The sequence below is a fragment of the Scatophagus argus genome, chromosome 5 (genome assembly GCF_020382885.2).
Source record: "Scatophagus argus isolate fScaArg1 chromosome 5, fScaArg1.pri, whole genome shotgun sequence".
Lineage (NCBI taxonomy): Eukaryota > Metazoa > Chordata > Actinopteri > Scatophagidae > Scatophagus > Scatophagus argus.
The window spans coordinates 12,124,731-12,142,910 of NC_058497.1; the positions used below are offsets into that span (position 1 = coordinate 12,124,731).

At 39.8% G+C, this 18,180-nt stretch overlaps 1 protein-coding gene across 5 annotated transcripts in view; it reads left to right on the forward strand.

Moving 5' to 3' along the window:
• The window catches only part of LOC124059064 (cytoplasmic dynein 2 heavy chain 1), a 105,958-nt gene that overhangs the window by 21,068 nt on the left and 66,710 nt on the right, over positions 1–18,180 (forward strand). For all 5 annotated transcript variants that reach the window (XR_006843361.1, XM_046388809.1, XM_046388807.1 and 2 more), the window contains 22 exons: positions 69–274; positions 1,310–1,492; positions 1,692–1,874; positions 2,015–2,238; positions 2,570–2,685; positions 6,053–6,252; positions 6,435–6,566; positions 6,761–6,893; positions 7,091–7,298; positions 7,415–7,544; positions 7,956–8,111; positions 8,314–8,573; positions 9,591–9,837; positions 10,094–10,245; positions 10,476–10,620; positions 11,646–11,748; positions 14,058–14,222; positions 15,486–15,610; positions 15,967–16,215; positions 16,573–16,681; positions 17,374–17,487; positions 17,893–18,035. Coding sequence is in view for 4 of the 5 variants with exons in the window: in XM_046388809.1 (XP_046244765.1) it covers positions 69–274; positions 1,310–1,492; positions 1,692–1,874; positions 2,015–2,238; positions 2,570–2,685; positions 6,053–6,252; positions 6,435–6,566; positions 6,761–6,893; positions 7,091–7,298; positions 7,415–7,544; positions 7,956–8,111; positions 8,314–8,573; positions 9,591–9,837; positions 10,094–10,245; positions 10,476–10,620; positions 11,646–11,748; positions 14,058–14,222; positions 15,486–15,610; positions 15,967–16,215; positions 16,573–16,681; positions 17,374–17,487; positions 17,893–18,035 (3,683 nt within the window). In the remaining variant the exon portion in view is untranslated. The remainder of the gene's footprint in view (positions 1–68; positions 275–1,309; positions 1,493–1,691; positions 1,875–2,014; positions 2,239–2,569; positions 2,686–6,052; positions 6,253–6,434; positions 6,567–6,760; positions 6,894–7,090; positions 7,299–7,414; positions 7,545–7,955; positions 8,112–8,313; positions 8,574–9,590; positions 9,838–10,093; positions 10,246–10,475; positions 10,621–11,645; positions 11,749–14,057; positions 14,223–15,485; positions 15,611–15,966; positions 16,216–16,572; positions 16,682–17,373; positions 17,488–17,892; positions 18,036–18,180) is intronic.

Sequence of the window (18,180 nt, forward strand, 5' to 3'; positions counted from 1 at the left end):
TTGGTTATTTGCATAACATTAATAAACAAATCTGCCACAGTCATATCGATGTGCATCTTTCTGTTTAGAGTCCAGTGTCCTGCAGCTGAAGCTGAAGGCCTTGATCCTGGATATTATTCACAACATCAGTGTGGTGAAACATCTTATCCAGGCAGGAGTTACCAGCCCTGATGCCTGGGCCTGGAAGAAGCAGCTTCGCTTCTACATGGGAACAGACAAATGTTGCCTCATACAAATGGTGGATGCACAATTCAGTTATACATATGAGTACCAGGTATGTTACCCCACATATTGTACATGTAAATTGGATACTCTCCTCTTTTGTAACTGACCAAATTAACACTTAAAAATGACTATACTAAACTGACTAATGTTTGGGGCTTCACTTAATCTTTTACTTAAGTCTTTTTTTCATTCAGAATGTAAAATCACAAAATAACACAGTTAATAATGACTCCATCTCATTCATGAGGAAACTGATTTGTTTTAGAAAACATATATCTTTACTTGATAAGCTTGATAGACCCAAATGATTAATTAATTGCTCAAACTGGAGTTTGTTTTTTTTTTTTTTTTTTTTTTTTTTTTTAGTTGAGTAATTAGTTGACACACATTCGTCATTTACATTTCAGCTCTCTGTAATGTTGGCTACATAATCAAATACTGTGCATGCAATTTATATTTTACTCCTCATTGTATCGACAAATAATGTACATTTTAGAAGTTCTCATGCATTCACAGTCTTAGTTGATAAAGAAACACATCATTTACGTGTTATAGTCACATGTAGTATTACGCAGTATAGTATGAGGCACCTATATGTGTACGTACATACTTACCTTAGAGACAGTTGCACATCTGGGAGTTGATGTAGCACTGTAAACAGAAAGCTCCACTGATGCCACCACAGTGTTTTAAATACCCAAAGATGCACTTGTTTCAGTTGAGAATTTTAATGGTAAAGGATGCTGAATACTTGGAGAACTTGTCATCTTGTTATTCACTCAAGTTCTAACAAAATATTTTTTAGTGTTCCAGGAATATACTTGAACTTCTTATTTTTTCCTTTTGGGGGCACTGTGTATGCATAGATAAAGAGCACAAGTTAGACTCAGTCACACTCATTTTCATTTTCTTTGCCAGTCCTTTATTTGTTTTTCATTCCTCCCTCTTTTAATCCATCATCTGTCTGTTTGCCTTTATCCTCTGTTGGCTTTTTTCCTTCTCTCCTGTGTTTCTTTCTGTTTTTCTGTTTCTTTCTCACTTTATCACTCACTTTCTTCCCCATCCAACCTATCCTTTCCCTCAGGGAAATGCTGCTAAGCTGGTGCACACTCCATTGACTGATAAGTGCTACCTGACTCTGACCCAGGCCATGAAGATGGGACTTGGAGGGAACCCCTATGGACCCGCAGGCACAGGCAAGACCGAATCGGTCAAAGCCCTGGGGGGGCTGTTTGGACGTCAAGTGCTGGTGTTCAACTGTGATGAGGTATAGAGATGGCCTTTATACCTCAGACATGGTGACAGATTTAATGTGTCAAGCACAACTTTATCTTAGTCAGTATTTTTCTGAAAGCAACACTCAATGCAGTAAACATGTAACTGACATGCATTTTTGTGATCATTTAACTTGTGACCACACACACACACACAAAAGCACCCACAAAACAAGACTGCTAATTTTTCAGGGTATTGATGTGAAGTCAATGGGCCGAATCTTTGTGGGCTTGGTGAAGTGTGGAGCGTGGGGCTGCTTTGATGAGTTTAACCGCTTAGAGGAGGCAGTGTTGTCTGCAGTTTCCATGCAGATTCAGGCTATTCAAGACTCCCTTAAACATCACAAGAGCACATGTGATTTGCTGGGAAAAGAGGTAAGAAAATAAGAATAGATACAGTCAAAAACATTTTTGTTTCCCAGTACACATCTCAGAAATGAACTGTTTGGTATTTACCATTTTCTTGCAGCGATTTCTCAAAAGGAACATGTCATTTTTCTGTTCTCATTCTTTAGGTGGAATTGGACCCAAACTCAGGCGTTTTCATCACACTGAACCCAGCAGGAAAAGGCTATGGAGGCAGACAGAAGCTTCCAGACAACCTAAAGCAGCTGTTCAGGCCTGTGGCCATGAGCAGACCAGACAATGAGCTCATTGCTGAGGTCATCCTTTACTCTGAGGGCTTTAAGAATGGACAAATCCTGGGCTGCAAACTGGTTGCAATCTTTAACCTGGCCAGGTAGAAATTGTGTGGTCATTTTATAGTTTGGGGTAGGGTTGAGGCTGGAGAGAAAGGGAATATGAGTGTTTTTATTTTGTCCAGAAACATATTATCTGACGACTGATTAAGCAGTGTGCCTGTCTTTTTTACCATTTTGTGTGGTTCATGAAGTAGTGTTTTTGTGTTCCAAACTGATTTAGGCTGATGTGTTTTATTTTAAGTTATCCTTAGTGCCAATACAGTCTTTGTGGATATGTTGTTTTCCTTTCCATTAGCATTACACCCAGTACCATAGTCTATTCAGTGTGTGTGAGCATGTGTGAAAATGTGCCTTTATTTGTGTGTCCAGGGAGCTCCTGACTCCTCAGCAGCACTATGACTGGGGTTTGCGTGCTTTGAAGACAGTGCTGATGGCCTGTGGCAGTCTCCTGCAGCAACTGAGGAAGAGTCATGAGAAGGACAAGAGTAAGACCCCCTCTGGCATTTTTTTTATTTTGAGGTACAATATTTCTGTGAGGCATTTTTATTTTTCACTAGTGCAGCATGACAGGAAAGTAAGAAATGGCTTTCTCTTTGTCCATGACCTCAAGTGGCATTCATTGCTGCCAAAAGTATACAGGTCCATAAGTTGTGTTGTCGGTGAACTAAAACACCACAACACATAAGGTACATAAGGTACAGTTGACAAATGTGCCTAATACAGGGTAACAGGATTAACTGATTAATATACTGTGCACTGCAACATGCTGGGATCTACAATCACATGCCATCAAGGGCTGAAAAGGGGCAATCTTTCATTCTCTCCAAACATGAGTTGATGTTACCGGTAAGCTGTTTGATGGTGAAGTTGTGGTAATCAGAGAAATCAGAGAATTTAGTGTGGACTATGGCTAAAAATTCAAAACATAATATAAAAACAGAAGAAAGGTAAATTTTAATATGCTCTTATCCCTCTATGTGATACAAACTTCAATGATCCTACCACAGATGCTACAGATGGTCAAAAGTTTGCTTTTTGAGTGACTAAAACATTAATTGAGTGAAGGAAAGATCGAAAAACTATAGCACAACCGATACTGGATTTTTGATGCAGATGCTTACTATATATTGATATATGGAAGTTAAAAAAAACTGATGCTGATCTGGCTGCCATGAGCTAATATGCCCCAATACACTGACCTTGTATTGTTGTTCTAATCTTGTCTCTGAAAAACTGAAATGTTCACAGTGAGTTAATCCTCAGCATAAAATGCACAGCAAGATACACAATCAGCAAGAGCAACCATTGTGTACAGTGATTTGAGCAGTCAATGATTTGAGCAATCAATGATTTGAGCAATCATTTTACACAATTTACCGAAAGTATTTTTTGAAGTGTCACTGTGAAAGTCCTCTAGTCTTCTAGTGTCAGTAGTGCCTTCTAAAAAATATAGGCTGGTTTGATATGTTCTCTGTACTCAATATGAGAATTTATTCTTGCTTGATAGGTAGAAACAATAACAGTAATAATAAGAAGTCCATCAAGTAACACTAATAGACACAACAGACTAAACAGCCATTTTACATGCCGCAATAGTTCAAATGACATATTGTCAGACACAGAAAAAGATCAACATCAGTGGGACCATTCCATTACCAGATACCTAATTTATATATCAGATATGTAGTATTTAGTAGTTTGAACTTAGTTTGAACAAAAGTCATTGTTGATTTGAACATCAGCTGCCTGACAAGATGAGCAAATATATCCATCCATCCATTTTCTATACCGCTTATCCGTCAGGGTCGCGGGGATGAGCAAATATATAAATATATATATATATATATAGATATATATTGATATATATAGATATATATATACAGTCTGCTCAGTGGCACAGACACCAAATTATTGAATCAATAAGCATTCAAATAATCCCATTTCTGCTGGCTTGTAAGAGCCTAAAATAAATAAATAAAATGTATACCACAAAGGAACAAAAGTCTATACTATGCTATGCTGTGCTGTCAGGTAATGTGCTACAGACAGCCCAACGCTAACTGTAGTTTATCAACACATCGACCACTATCTTTATTTATTTTTTTTTTTATTTACTTTATTAATCCCAAGCTGGGAAATTACTGGGGGGGCATTGTTAATCACTCCACCACACCCAAATTTTTCCTGCCTGTCCAGTGGGGGAATTGAACCGGCGACCTTCCGATCACAAGCCGCTTCTCCAACCTCTAGGGCACGGCTGCCCCACTAATGTCTACATAAGATTTCTTTTTACACTGACTGTACTTAATACATAGAATACAGTCTCCCTGCAGTGTCAGTGTCTGAAAATGTACTTTAGTGTCTCTGAAAAAGTTGCACCGATGACAAGCTTTTGACCTTAGAGCTACAAAACTGTAGAGCTGATAAAAAGAATTGGAGGAACAGTTGATTGTGAAAATTTGTGTGGATTGGAGATGCTTATCGTGTAGCTGACAGGGTCACACAGCACAATGTTTTGAAACTCTGTACCTATATGTGGTTATCTCTTACATGCAGTTTGAGAAACACTACACATAAGTGTACTTTAATGTCAAAAGGCTCTATTGACCAGCATTTCCTCCAAGCACCTGCTGTTGTCCTTGCCCTCTAAATTGTAATACAGAGATGCCATCAATTGACATTTAGGCCAAATTCTCCCATTAAAAACTTTTCTTCCCTTGGGCTTTTCACATGTCTGCACTTTTTGTCCTTCTTTCTCTTGTTTCCAAGCACTTTTCCAGAGTTCTATCGTTTACCTCTTGAGTACGTCCTTCTCCCCTCCTCCTGACCTCTTGTTAGCTCTTTCTCTGATACCTGGATGTCGATGTTGCTCTCATCTCACTCATTCCTACTCACTGCCCTCTGTTTTTCACCCCCCATCTTCCCTTCATGTGTCGGCTTTTCAGTACCCCCCAACTCTTTCTTCATTTTCTTCTCTGCCTTTTCTCAAACTTATCCTACTCTCTCTTTCAAATCCGTGTGTTCCACAATGTGCCCTTTATCTGTCCAACACACACACTACATGCTCCTCCTGTCTGGCGATGAGTCCCCAAGGTTGTCTTGTGTTTATCTCTGTGTGTAGTCTGGCCAAGTGTTCCTTCCTGCTGTGAAAAAAAACACCACATTTGTGCCTGGAGGGAAGGCCAGCATCTTTGGAGAGGAGAACAAAAGTATTGACAAACTCTTAAATCATGACAGGCTTTGGTAATTAGCACTTTTATGTCCGGGGTTGTGTGCTCGAGCAAAGCTGTAATGACTGTACAAGTTTTCAGAACCTTGTGTTCTTCTTTATCAAGTCGGTGTTATTTCTTCGTTCTGCATATTGTCGCTGTCCGCCGAAAAAAAACGTATCTCTATTTTTTACATTTTTGACATTTTACATCATACGGCATGTCCACATTTCTCCCTGATGTGTTGGGTATTTATATGACCATCAGTCAAACTGATGTGTGCACGTCAATATCGGATTACTATTTGCTCATGATTTATCTTGATTTCAATATAAAATGCGAACCAAAAGCTTTTGTTAGCGTAATGTGTTCAGTGGAGATGTAGAATAGCCTGCAGTCAAGTTTGGTGGGACATAAAAACGAGACTGGAGGATCGTAAATAACCCCATGTCATTGGAGCGCATAGTAAAAAAAAAATGTTCCTGGAAAAATCGAAAAAACGACGATATGGTCTTTATTTCACCAATATAAAAAAAGTCACATTTTTGTAATCATATCCTCAGTGCAGTTAATTAATTAATTTATTTTCACCCTGTTGTTGATTGGAATTGCAATTAAATCAATCTTTTTCATCTGCATGCAGTTCAGGAGAGTGGTCTGGTGGTGCAGGCATTGAGACTGAACACCATGTCCAAGCTGACGTATGCCGATAGCTCCCGGTTTGATGCTCTGGTCAGAGATGTCTTCTCTGGGGTTAATTTCACTGATGTGGAGGACAAGTTACTAATGCATGCACTGGAACAAGTCTACAAGGAGGCACGACTTGAACTCATACCCAGCCAGGTGTGTGTGTGTGTGTGTGTATGTGCGTGTATTATCGTCATGATACATGTTGCAAACTGGTATTGAGAGGGTGGACGCCTTTATACTGTTAAAGTCTTTAACACCAAGACAATAGTCAGGTAATTGGTTTGAAAGATGGTGTAAAAATAATAGCTTAATGGCCGTTTTCTATCCCTGAGTAGCTTAAGAAGGCGTTGGAACTGAATGAACAGCTGAGACAACGCATGGGCGTAGTCATCGTAGGGCCAAGCGGAGCTGGAAAGTCTACGCTCTGGAGGATGCTCAGGGCCGCTCTCAGCAAGACCGGCAAAGTGGTGAGTGACAGACAAACTGCCTACCTGCATTTTCATTCAATCATTAGCGCTGTATATTTTAATGTGAAACTTGGATAATTTGAATTTGAATTTATATTATGTATTATAGTTTGTATAGTATGGATTGAAGTATGAAAAAATGTATCCAAGAGTTTATAGGTTATTTAAACAAGACTAATGCTGTATTTTTATAGGTGAAGCAGTACACAATGAATCCTAAGGCGATGCCCAGACAACAACTGCTGGGACATATAGACATAGACACCAGAGAATGGGCTGATGGTGTCCTCACACATAGTGCCAGGAATGTGGTCAGGGAACCACAGGGTAAGAGGTCTTGCATAGCCAGACTTTTAACAATTGGATTGAAATGTACTTTAACTGGTATCTTGCTCTGTGCCCAGTACACTGTACAAAGACTGCCTAATGGGGTCAACATACTCGGCACTGAATATACTGAGGTTAATGCACTGTAAGTATCTACAGAATATCCTGTATGCTTATGTATTTTTTGTATTTTCTAGAGGTGAGCTCATGGATTGTGTGTGACGGTGACATCGACCCAGAGTGGATTGAGAGTCTCAACTCTGTGCTTGATGATAACCGACTCCTAACAATGCCTAGTGGAGAACGCATCCAGTTTGGACCAAATGTTAACTTTCTGTTTGAGACTCACGACCTCAGCTGTGCCTCACCAGCCACCATATCTCGCATGGGCATGATATTTCTGAGGTCAGTCAGCCTGTGTAGGCAGTCTTTTGAGTATACAGTATGTTTGTAACAAACCTTTCCCAACTAGCTTGTCTCACTGCTTTTTTTCCCCCTCCCTTTTCCCACTTTTTGTTTAGTGATGAAGATATCGATGTGGGTGCCTTGTTGAAGTCATGGTTGAGAGGTCAGCCCGAGGAGTGCAGGAGTAATCTCGAAAACTGGCTGGGAGACTACTTCCAGCATGCCCTTGACTGGGTCCTCAAACGGGTAAACTGTTGTCCACTCCTACTTCTACACACTGGCTCAAAAACAGTCACACTGTTTCATTGTGCTGAATTTTAAACACACTTTGAGCTCCAGGCTTGGATTCTGAAACAGTGCCGACATGCTTTTGTTTTTATTTTGCATTTTGCATGGATATAACTACAATGTAATGAAACAATGATCCATGCATACTGACCATTGTTCATAATATTGAATTCATTTACTGACATTATAAGACTTTGATTCCTGAAAGTGTTTTTTGACAAATTAACAGGCTTAGTGAGTAGATCTAGTTATCATATCCTGTGTAGTTACCTAACACTTACATTCTGGGTATCTCTTGTTTTCACCCCATTTATTCCAAATTTTTCTAGATGTTTAATTCAACCTTCTCGTCTGATGTCAATTTATCAGAATGACTTTGTGGTGGAGACCAGTCTGGTGGGTACAGTCTTCAATGGTCTGTCACACCTTAACGCTGTGACAGAGAGAGGTCAGTTCATCGTTGGTCTTCTTAGAGGAATGGCGGGAAACCTCAACCTTAAAACTCGACAGGAGTTTGCCAAAGAGGTGAGGACCCCTGTTTTGTTTTTTTGTATGGGCAGTGGGTGAGTGAAAGTGTAACAGTTTACTTTAGTTTTATTCATGTTTCATGTCTTCAAAGTAGGAGGATTCAAGCACTAATGCAGGGTCACTTGTGTAATGACATTATTCAGAGAGATATTAGTCCTAATGTCTTATTATCTGCTCTAATTTCTTTTTACTTCTATAGTTGCTGAGCTGGGCCAGGGAAATCCCGCCAGACATCAAAAAACCACTTGATACCTACTATGACTCTGACAGCGGCCATCTAGCAGCCTATACATTCCAGCGTCCTGAGAGTCTCACACTGGAACAGCTCTCTCATCCACACAGACTACCTGTTATTGAGAGTCCGGATATGCAGAGAGGTCTGCACTGCTTCTCCCCGTGGCTCACCGCTCAGCACAGGCAGCCTTTCATGGTAGTAGGGCCAGAGGGATGTGGAAAGGGGTAATTACACACATGCAGACATGCATGCACACACAGAGTATAATCATAAATGGGATATGCATTTGCATACATGCTTGCCAAACTGTGTAAGTGGAGACACAGTATATAGTATATACACATACAAACATACATACAAATACATTTTGAAAATATTCATTTTAAATTCATTCATAGCAGTGTTGTGATTACTGAGTAAATATTACATTATTTTACAGCCACAATCTGCGTATAGAAAAAGGTTTGTAAGTTCAGGGTGGAAGAGTGTGATGGATTGTGAGGCAGAGGCACTGAAATGTGGATGCTCAAAATGACACAAGCACACAATCAACACTGATATCAAAGCTTCTTTTATTCAAGATTTGACCTTTTGTGTAAAAGCACTGGCAACTCAGAATAAGGATTAGATCTGTGTGTGGTCTATGCGCTTGGGCTTGTGTATGTGTACACAGAGAGCCGTTGCCTCTAAAGTAATTGCTTCCCTCCTCAGGGGGTTGAAGAATAAGGGTCACTCAGTTTGCCTTTTACACTCCAGTTGAGTCTCACTCAGTGTCTCCTTATTTGTCCTCTTTTCTTGCCTCACTTTGTCTGAAAGGTCACTGTGCCAATGAGGCACCGGGTTTGTCAGCTTACTCTTTTGATTTCTAATTAATTTACACACACATACACTGAAAGGAGTGTACATGCACATGCATGCACATCATTTGCTTTCCAATTATTTTTCTCTCTGTTTTGTGCCCTCTTAAAATGTCTCTCTTTGCCTGTGGCTTTGTTCTGACAAACATTGTTGTCTAGATCCCAAATGGCCTTCTTAAATACAATTCTAACACACATTTCTTCCTCTGATCCTTTCCTGTGGTCTTGGCAAAGACCTAAACATACATGAGATGTATAATAGTCACAGCGTTTATTCCTTTAATTGAAGCTGCTAGGCTTCAATTAATTGTCTCTCACCACCTTCCAAAAACTAAATGCCCATTTGTTCCTTGACCTTTTTTCTATTTATTCTTTTCTGTTTAGCATGTTCCTGTGCTACGCCTTCTCTCAGCTCCGGTCCACTCAAGTCGCTGTGGTTCATTGCAGTGCCCAGACTACTTCTCGTCATATCCTACAGAAGCTCAGTCAGACATGCCTGTTGCTCAGCTCTAACACCGGTCGAGTCTTCAGACCAAAGGACTGTGAGAACCTGGTGCTCTACTTAAAAGACATCAACCTGCCCAAGCCGGACAAGTGGGGGACCAGCAACCTCACTGCCTTCCTGCAACAGGTAGCGAGGAGGAGACAAATTAGTGAATTGATCATGTGGTTAATAAAATAGTTTTAATCCTAGTATCCCACCTCAGAAGCTCGGAATCTGACATTGATTCATATATGTTCCATGTAAAGCTAGAAAATACTACTTGAGGTTTCTTTTACAGACTTTTTGAGCCCTTTTAATTCATTCCCCACTCTGTCGACTCTCCTATATCTTCCACCTTCTTAATTTTATCTCTCCCATCTCGTTCTCTCTGTTTTTCCTCCAGGCTTTGACATATAAGGGATTCTATGATGAAAATCTGGAGTGGGTGAGTCTTGAAAACATTCAGGTGGTGGCCTCCATGTCGACAGGGGGTGCCGTCGGGAGCCATTTGCTCACCTCTCGCTTCGCATCTATAGTTCGCATCTGCACTATAGAGTAAGTATGTCGTAAATGTAATTTACACACAGCCAAACACCCTGCACACATGCATGTGTGTAAATACCTTCTAAACTTTATTAATGATAAAAAAATAATTAATAAATTTTATTTCCCCGATGTCACCCTTCATCTCTCTCACCTCTGTTTTTTTCTGTTTTACTGCTGTCTCCCTCTAACTCTGACCATGATCTCCATCTGTTTCTCTGCCTCTTCGTCTTTGCCGTTAGCTATCCAGACAGGGAGCAGCTGCAGACTATCTACTCAGCATACCTGCAGCCAGTTCTCCAGCATAGCCTGGGCAGCCAGGCATCCTGGGCCAGCACAGGCAGAACACACCAGCTGGCTGGGTCTCTTGTGCAGCTCTACGAACAGGTATTGACTTGGACATGGTGTCCATTCATGTTCTTATTTGCATTTGTAGCAACTGTGGTCTTGCCTGAGATGTTGAAAGTGATAAGAATTTGTGTGATTCCACATTGGATCACTGGTTGTTTCTCAGCAAAGGAAAAGCACACACAGACTGAACACTGACTGATGAATGTGGTCAGTAAGAAATCACTACATCCATTAGCTCATCAACATCACCACCCAGGTCCTTATATACAACAAATAGCCCTTCATTGAATTTATGGGTTTTGATTAAGTGGCTAAAAAACACACCAGATTTCTACCTCACTGTTTTAAATGTAAATATATAACACAGGTCCTTCTGATATCAAATCACAGTAGTGCGGTTGATGTTGATATTGTAATTTTGCGTAGGTGGTGAAAATGTCAGGATAAACTTTGCACATTTACACTTGATAGAAATCAATCCCATTAGCTTACCCGCCTCCTTTATTTAACCTCAGGAAATTTTTTGTACAGCATATTACAGTGTATCACACATAATATCACAAATGTCACATAACAAGCTGTGTGACATTTTCAAGTTATAGCGTGATACACTTGTTGTCTGTCATTGGTCTCTCGCCATCTAAAGTATTGCAGAATTTAAGGGTTTGGTGACAGGGCAAACATTTCTGAGGTGTATTTTAACAAAACTGCAATATGTCATCGAATTAGATTTTTAACATAACTTGTGCCCGAGTGTTTTTACAAGTGGAGTTTTGCAGGAGAGTTGTTTCTCAGACATTGTACAGGAACAAGCTGTTCGTTTATGAAGCCCTATATGGAGTAAAACTATGGATGACACCCATGTTCTGCTTTTAGAGGTCAAATGTCTGTGTCATGTTTGATGACTTTTATGCTGATGAAGTGGAAATATAAAGACACTAAGAACATTTGACTGTAATTCAGCATATTGTCAGATGCCAATTAAGTGTCCCACCAGTATATATATATATATATATATATATATATATGCCACCTATCTCTTTGTGTATCTTTGCTCTCAGGTGAAAGCCAGGTTTACAGTGGATGACCACAGCCACTACCTGTTCACTCCCTGTATCCTCACAGAGTGGGTCCTCAGCCTGCTGCGATATGACCTCACTGCAGGTAACCAAACCCATGTGCAAGTATGCACACATATTTATATATGTGTGTTTTCAGTGATGCTCAAACCTTCTCTAAGTCAGGCAACAAGTAAGAATTCTTAGCATTCTCTGAGGCCTGGAGTCAGGAAAATACCCACACTTCAGAGGAATCTCTATATGCAGACAGAAATGGAAAGTTACATTCATTGACACATTGGTTTCCTGCTAATTCCTTTCAGTCCTCATGTAGAATAATATTGCTGCCGCTGGGGAACATAAAGCATTGGTAACTCGGTCAGTTTTAATGCCAGCATCAAAAAGACAGTGCCAGATGGCTCAGTTCCTTGTTAGTATTATTTTAGCCTGAACCCACTCTCCCTAACTCTCACCTTTTTGTTCTCCTTTCCTTCTCTCTTTCCTCACTTCCTCTCTGTCACTTGTCTCTCTCTCTCTTTTATCATCTTCTCCGTTTGCTGTACTTTCATTGCTCCTTCTGTCGCTCTTTCTCGTCTTCTGCAATGTGTTCCTGTTGTGATAGCGAGTCCAATCATTTACTTGAATTAAACACGTCAGTGAACAAACTTTTCTTTTCCTGTGCTCATCATTTTTTAACTTACTCTTCCTCTCTCTTCTCCTCTTTTGGCGCTTACATTCTTTTTGGTATGTAAAACCCTCTCTCTTTATCTTTATTCTGTGACTGTGTTGATGTTTGTGGTGGTGAATTTGAGCTTGTGTGTGATCACAATGAATATATTACCATGTCATAACTTCCATAACCCTGCCTTTGAAATTTCAAGGTTCTCTAACCGATATTTTACAGTAACAATGTATGAAATGACAATGTGAAAAGAATTTGACAATGTGAAAAGCGTTGTTCAAAGCAGTTGTTCTAGCTTATTGTTTATCTGTCTGATATGGATATTGTTGTAGTTTACTCTCACTTTCATCCACAACAGGCAGCTTTTTTCAATGAAAATCGTCTAAAAAACTCTGTGAATATAGTGGAGCACTTAGTATCTAAAGAGCCAGACATTTCCCTCAGGAGTTGGTAGAGACTGAAAACAGAGAGTGAGAAAGAGAATACTGGAATAAAATTCATCAGATCAGAACATAACTTCAAATGTGTTGCTCTGCTGAATGTATAAAATAAGCAACTGTTTGCTCTCAAGTTCACCATATCAGCTTGGTAATTTTATTGTCCTTTAAACAATCATGTGTTTCACAAAATGGTGAATGACTGTCCCTTTCATACCCAGTCATGATACAAATACCTGTTACCAATTTACAATACAAAAATGCCAAAGAAAAGATGCATTTGAGGTAATTTAGAAACAGTGTTGCTTTTTATATAGGCTGCCCATAAGTCTTTAATAACTAATTTTAAGGGATTTTTATTAAAGCCTTGTATTTATATTCTATGTTTTTTTTTATTATTATTGACAAGCAACAAACAAACAGCTCTTTTATTTCTTTGGCAGTGGTGGTAAACCATTGCTGATGTGGCTTTTGAGCAGGAAAATCATTTGAAAGCCATAGGCATAGAAAATCTTTAGCATACTACGACTAGCCTCTTGAAATGTTCTCTTTTCCTTACTGGTCTTTAAAATTTAATATGTCAGGAAAACCCTTGAGTGTCGGGTGTGTCTGTGTTTGACTGTCTTCTTCAGCTCTTTCAATATAATGTGACAGACACTGTTGAAGCCAACAGCCTGTGAGACCACGAATCTGACTTGTTCTTACAGCTCTCTCTTTTTAGCTAGCAGCACTCTGCTAATTCTTGGGGGAATTTAATAAATTTAGTCTCACCCTGGGAGGTGCTTTTTGCCTGATCCCTCTAAAAACAGCCCTTTCACTCATGTTGAGGCTGAGTCATAGTGTGATTCCTGTGCGAGTGCCTTTACCTTTTGAAACATAGTGTCCAGAGTTTGTTGGTTGTTGTTTGTAAATACACCATTCAAAGGGGCAGTTTACGAGAACGATGATTGCTGGGTTTCATCCTGACACTTTGGGTTGGAAAGCCACCAGTGACCCAGGATTCTGAGTCAACAATCAGCCACATTTTCCTGGAATCAAATGTGGTCAGACTACAAAATAGTCATTGTATGGTGTGAGAAGTAAAATATAAAGAAAAATTATTTTTTTCCTTTTTCAGATGAATCACTGAACTTTGGCATGTGACTGCTTCAGTTTTTTTAGTCTTCATGCTGAATGTTGTATCACGGTTCTGATCATAAACAAATTTCAAACAAAATCAACACATCTCATCTTGTGTGTGAACAGGATAAACTGTTCTAACCCAGTTATGTGTGTATCTCTACTATCCCTATTTAGCCCAATCTAATGTGACAGACAGCGTGTTGGAGGTGGTAGCATACGAGGCGAGAAGACTATTCAGAGACCGGCTGGTTTCCTCCAAAGACCTTCACACCTTTGATAATATCCTTTCCTCCATTATACGAGGAGACTGGAGCTCTGACGTTCTAGACAACATGACTGGTATGAAATAGCTTTCTTGTTGCTGATATGGACTTTCCTTCTTTCAAATCATACATATGCATAGAAAACAACAATTTGCAGCTTCAGATTTAATCAAAAGCCCAACAGTAAGCAAAGCAGGAAAAAACATCCATTACAGAAAGACTATTTTATCCTATTTATGCATTCAAATATTTTGAAGTTGTCACTAATACCTGACTAAAGGCAATTTTTAATTGGCTGTATTGGCAGTGTCTAAGCTAATGGTCTGTGTGACTGTGAAATGTTTCCGTTCTTCAACTTGTTTGACCATTCCCAATCACTTGTAAAAATTGTAAAAAAAAAAACTCCATGTGCTTAACGTTTCCTATTCACTGGTCGAGAACATAGAGTCACCCACAGGTAATGACATTTGGCTTCCTTGATTGTAGTAAGTGTGAGGATGCTGGCAGCTAGTTTTAAATCCTGGCTGGAGTTGGCAAGACTCCAGTGCTATTCTTCTCTGCCAAATCCCAGGATGGGATAAGAACATCGTGAAAGAATCAAGCATTATACCAGATGATGTCTAACATGGTCCACACTGTTCCAGGAGGTCCCCTTAGTACTCAAAAGAGGAACGAGAGCGAAGGATAAATACAGATATTTCATTAAAAATACTTGGCAAATGCTAGCAAGAGGAAGCCATAGCCTTGTTCTTCATTCAAACTTTTACTGGAAGGCATACTGAATGCTGGCTCAGTTGAGGGAGTTATAATGATCAAGAACAGCTGCTGAGCAAATACAATGACTTATCTATACCTGTTAGATCAAAAACACCAGAGAAACAGAGGCCTGAAAGAACTTTTTTTTTTTTCAACGTCCCTGTCTTCTGCACACCCTTCTCCACCAACTTACTGGGATTGCTCAGACTACTGAATATAAACATAAGCAGACTGCATTAATATATGAGCTTTGAGAGTGCCTGAGATCAAGGCTGGTGCTTTGTACCATTAGTGAGAAATACCTTTTCCAAATTGTGGCCAGTATTCCAGTTTGCCTGCAAAACAAACACCTGCCCTCTTTTCTTGTTTTCATATTCCACAGCTAGCATCTTGGATCTTACCTGTGGGATTTGAAAACAAGTTAGAATGTACAGATTGAACATCCAGTCTCACATTTGATTTGATATTTTTGACTTGTATTTGTTTTTGTGCTAATTTTTTGTGTCTTTTCTGCTGTCTGTCATTAGATGTGCAAATAAACAGATGTGTTACTAACAGTCTGTAATGTTTCTGTGGCATGCAGATGGTTTCTATGTGACATGGGGAGCCTCTGAAGGGGCTGTAATGGCTCCAGGCCAGTCTCTAGCTCCTCATGGCAAACAGCTGGGACGTCTGGGTTCGGCTGACCTAAAACAAGTTATACACAAGGTACATGTTGTGTGTGTGTGTGGTCAGCCTTGTTGGACATAAACATAAACACATCCAAGTATTGTACAAGTAAGCTTTTTGTTGTTTACATATTAATGCACCATTAAGATGATAATCATATAATAATATCGCTCTGAAAGAGGCTGTTCTGCATAATGAAAACTACTGCTTTTGATATGGACTGGTGATAACATCTGTATACAAACATACACATTGTGGTGTTCTTATCTTTGTGTCTCATGTGGTTTTGGTGTTTTCTTTGTCTTCATGTTATTGTTTTCTTTTCACTGTATTTGTCGGCATGTCTGTGGTGCACCTCCTCACCTGTGTGTGTGTTCCTCCTTTTCCGTTCTCAGGGAGTAGTGCTGTACAGTCGTGATAACAGAGAGCTGGATCTTCTCCTGTTCTGGGAAGTGTGTGACTTTGTGTCCAGGGTGGATCGGGTCCTGAGCAGACCCGGTGGCTCTCTGCTTCTGGCCGGCAGGAGTGGAGTGGGTCGGCACACAGCCACGTGCCTGGTATCACATATGCATGGATACACATTGTTCACGCCCAAAATCTCCCGTGGTTATTCTCTTAAGCATTTCAGCAATGATCTTAAGGCGGTAAGATTGGATTGTTATTTTTTTTTTTTTTATTTCAGTTCAGTTCAGATTGTGCCAAGTAACCACTCTTTTCAGAATGTACTCAGAGATAATTGCAGTACTGGCAAACTTTTTCTATCCTATCTGTTTTTTTGTTTTTTTCCCCTGGTATTTTCAGATTTAATTTGCTAAATTGATCGTCAATTGTTCAATGGCATCTGTCCGTAAGAATAAAGCATAAATGCACGGACAGTCTGCTGAAGGAACTTGGGTGTTCATATATCTGTAGTGTGTCATTTTTATATTTAGATCATTTGTGTGTGTGTGTGTGTGATGTATGTGTATCAAATGTATAAAGTGTGTGTACTGTACATGTAGGTGATGCAACTGGCAGGTCTGGAGGGCCAACAGGTGGTTCTGCTGTTGGAAGACTATCAGTTTGTCCACCCAGCTTTCTTAGAGATGGTCAACAGTCTGCTGTCATCAGGTGTGTATTTTTGAGTTAGATTGAAGGACTAAGCAACTGTCTGTACAATAAATAAATAGCAAGACCCAGGAGATGGTTAGCCTCCTTCAGTGTGAAGACTGGGGAAAAAAAACTGACCTGGCTCTGTTCAGAGGTAACAAAGTCCAACACCTCAAATTTGCTTATTGAACAGATATATCTCATTTTTTTTAATCAGTACATAAAGCTCAGAGTAATAATGACAAGTTGTGGTTTTATTGAGAGGTTATGAGCTGGATTGTTTGTTCGCCAAGTGCACTGACCACTGTCCCTGCTAGTTGCCTGGCAACTTTGAGATAATGACAAGACTGTGAGCAAGAGCATTTTTCAGAATACCAAATGGTTCCTTGAAGTTTGATACAAAATGAGGATGGTTAAATTGTAGTCAAATACATAAGAACTGAAGTGGTCAGCAGGACTCCTTATAAATATGATGTTTGTATTCTGTATGTCTGCCTTGATTCTCTCAGGCACAGTCCTAGTACAGACCATGTTTTGGAGTAAATGTGGTCTGCATTTTGATATGAGCCATGCACAGGAGTGGCCACAATGACACCAATCATAGGTTGCAGTTTTAATGCACCCTGGCCTCACTAACTTGTTATTATTTTCTTCTTACAGATGCTAATATTTAAAGAAACACTGAGGATTTCTGTTTGTTTGTTATGTGTTAGGTGAAGTTCCAGGTCTGTACACCCCAGAAGAATTGGAGCCTCTACTTTCTCCTCTGAAAGATGCAGCATCCCAGGATGGATACTCTGGACCACTCTACAACTACTTTTCTTACAGTCAGTACTGTATATTGATCACAGACAGCACAGTATTTGTGGGTGTCATTTATTAGTTTTCCCTGTTCCCATCCATGTGGTATCTCTTTCTCACTGTAAAAGTGTACCACACGTCATTTCTTTTCACTGACTGTTCTGTCTGTTCTTATCTGTGATTATCTTTGCCTCTTTTCTTCTGCTTTCCTGCTGTGCAGTGGTGTGGCTACTGTAGTAGTTGTTACCTTCACTATCTAACAAGCTAAACAATGTCAGTGAAAGAAAAACTGCTGCCTGTCTTCACTTTCCTCTTTACTGTCTCTCTTTCCCTCTTATTTGCTGTGTCCGAAAGCACATTTTGCAGTTAATTCCTCCACTCGTTTTATTTCCCAACAAATCTGCTGTCCTTTGGGTGTCACATCCATTTAGGAATCCAGCAGAACCTGCACATTGTTCTGATCATGGACTGCTCCAACTCTAACTTTACCATCAACTGTGAGAGCAACCCGGCTTTCTACCGCAAGTGTTCTGTCCAGTGGATGGAAGGATGGTCTGAAAGCAGCATGAAGAAGGTTGGACAACATATGAGAAGATCAAACACAGATATTAAATCGTCAGATTTGATTAAATTCATAAAGTTTAAGATCATTAAATCCAGCTAAAACTGTTGAGTTTGGAGATTTGCATAAGGTGGGGAAGACTTTGATAATATTCCTG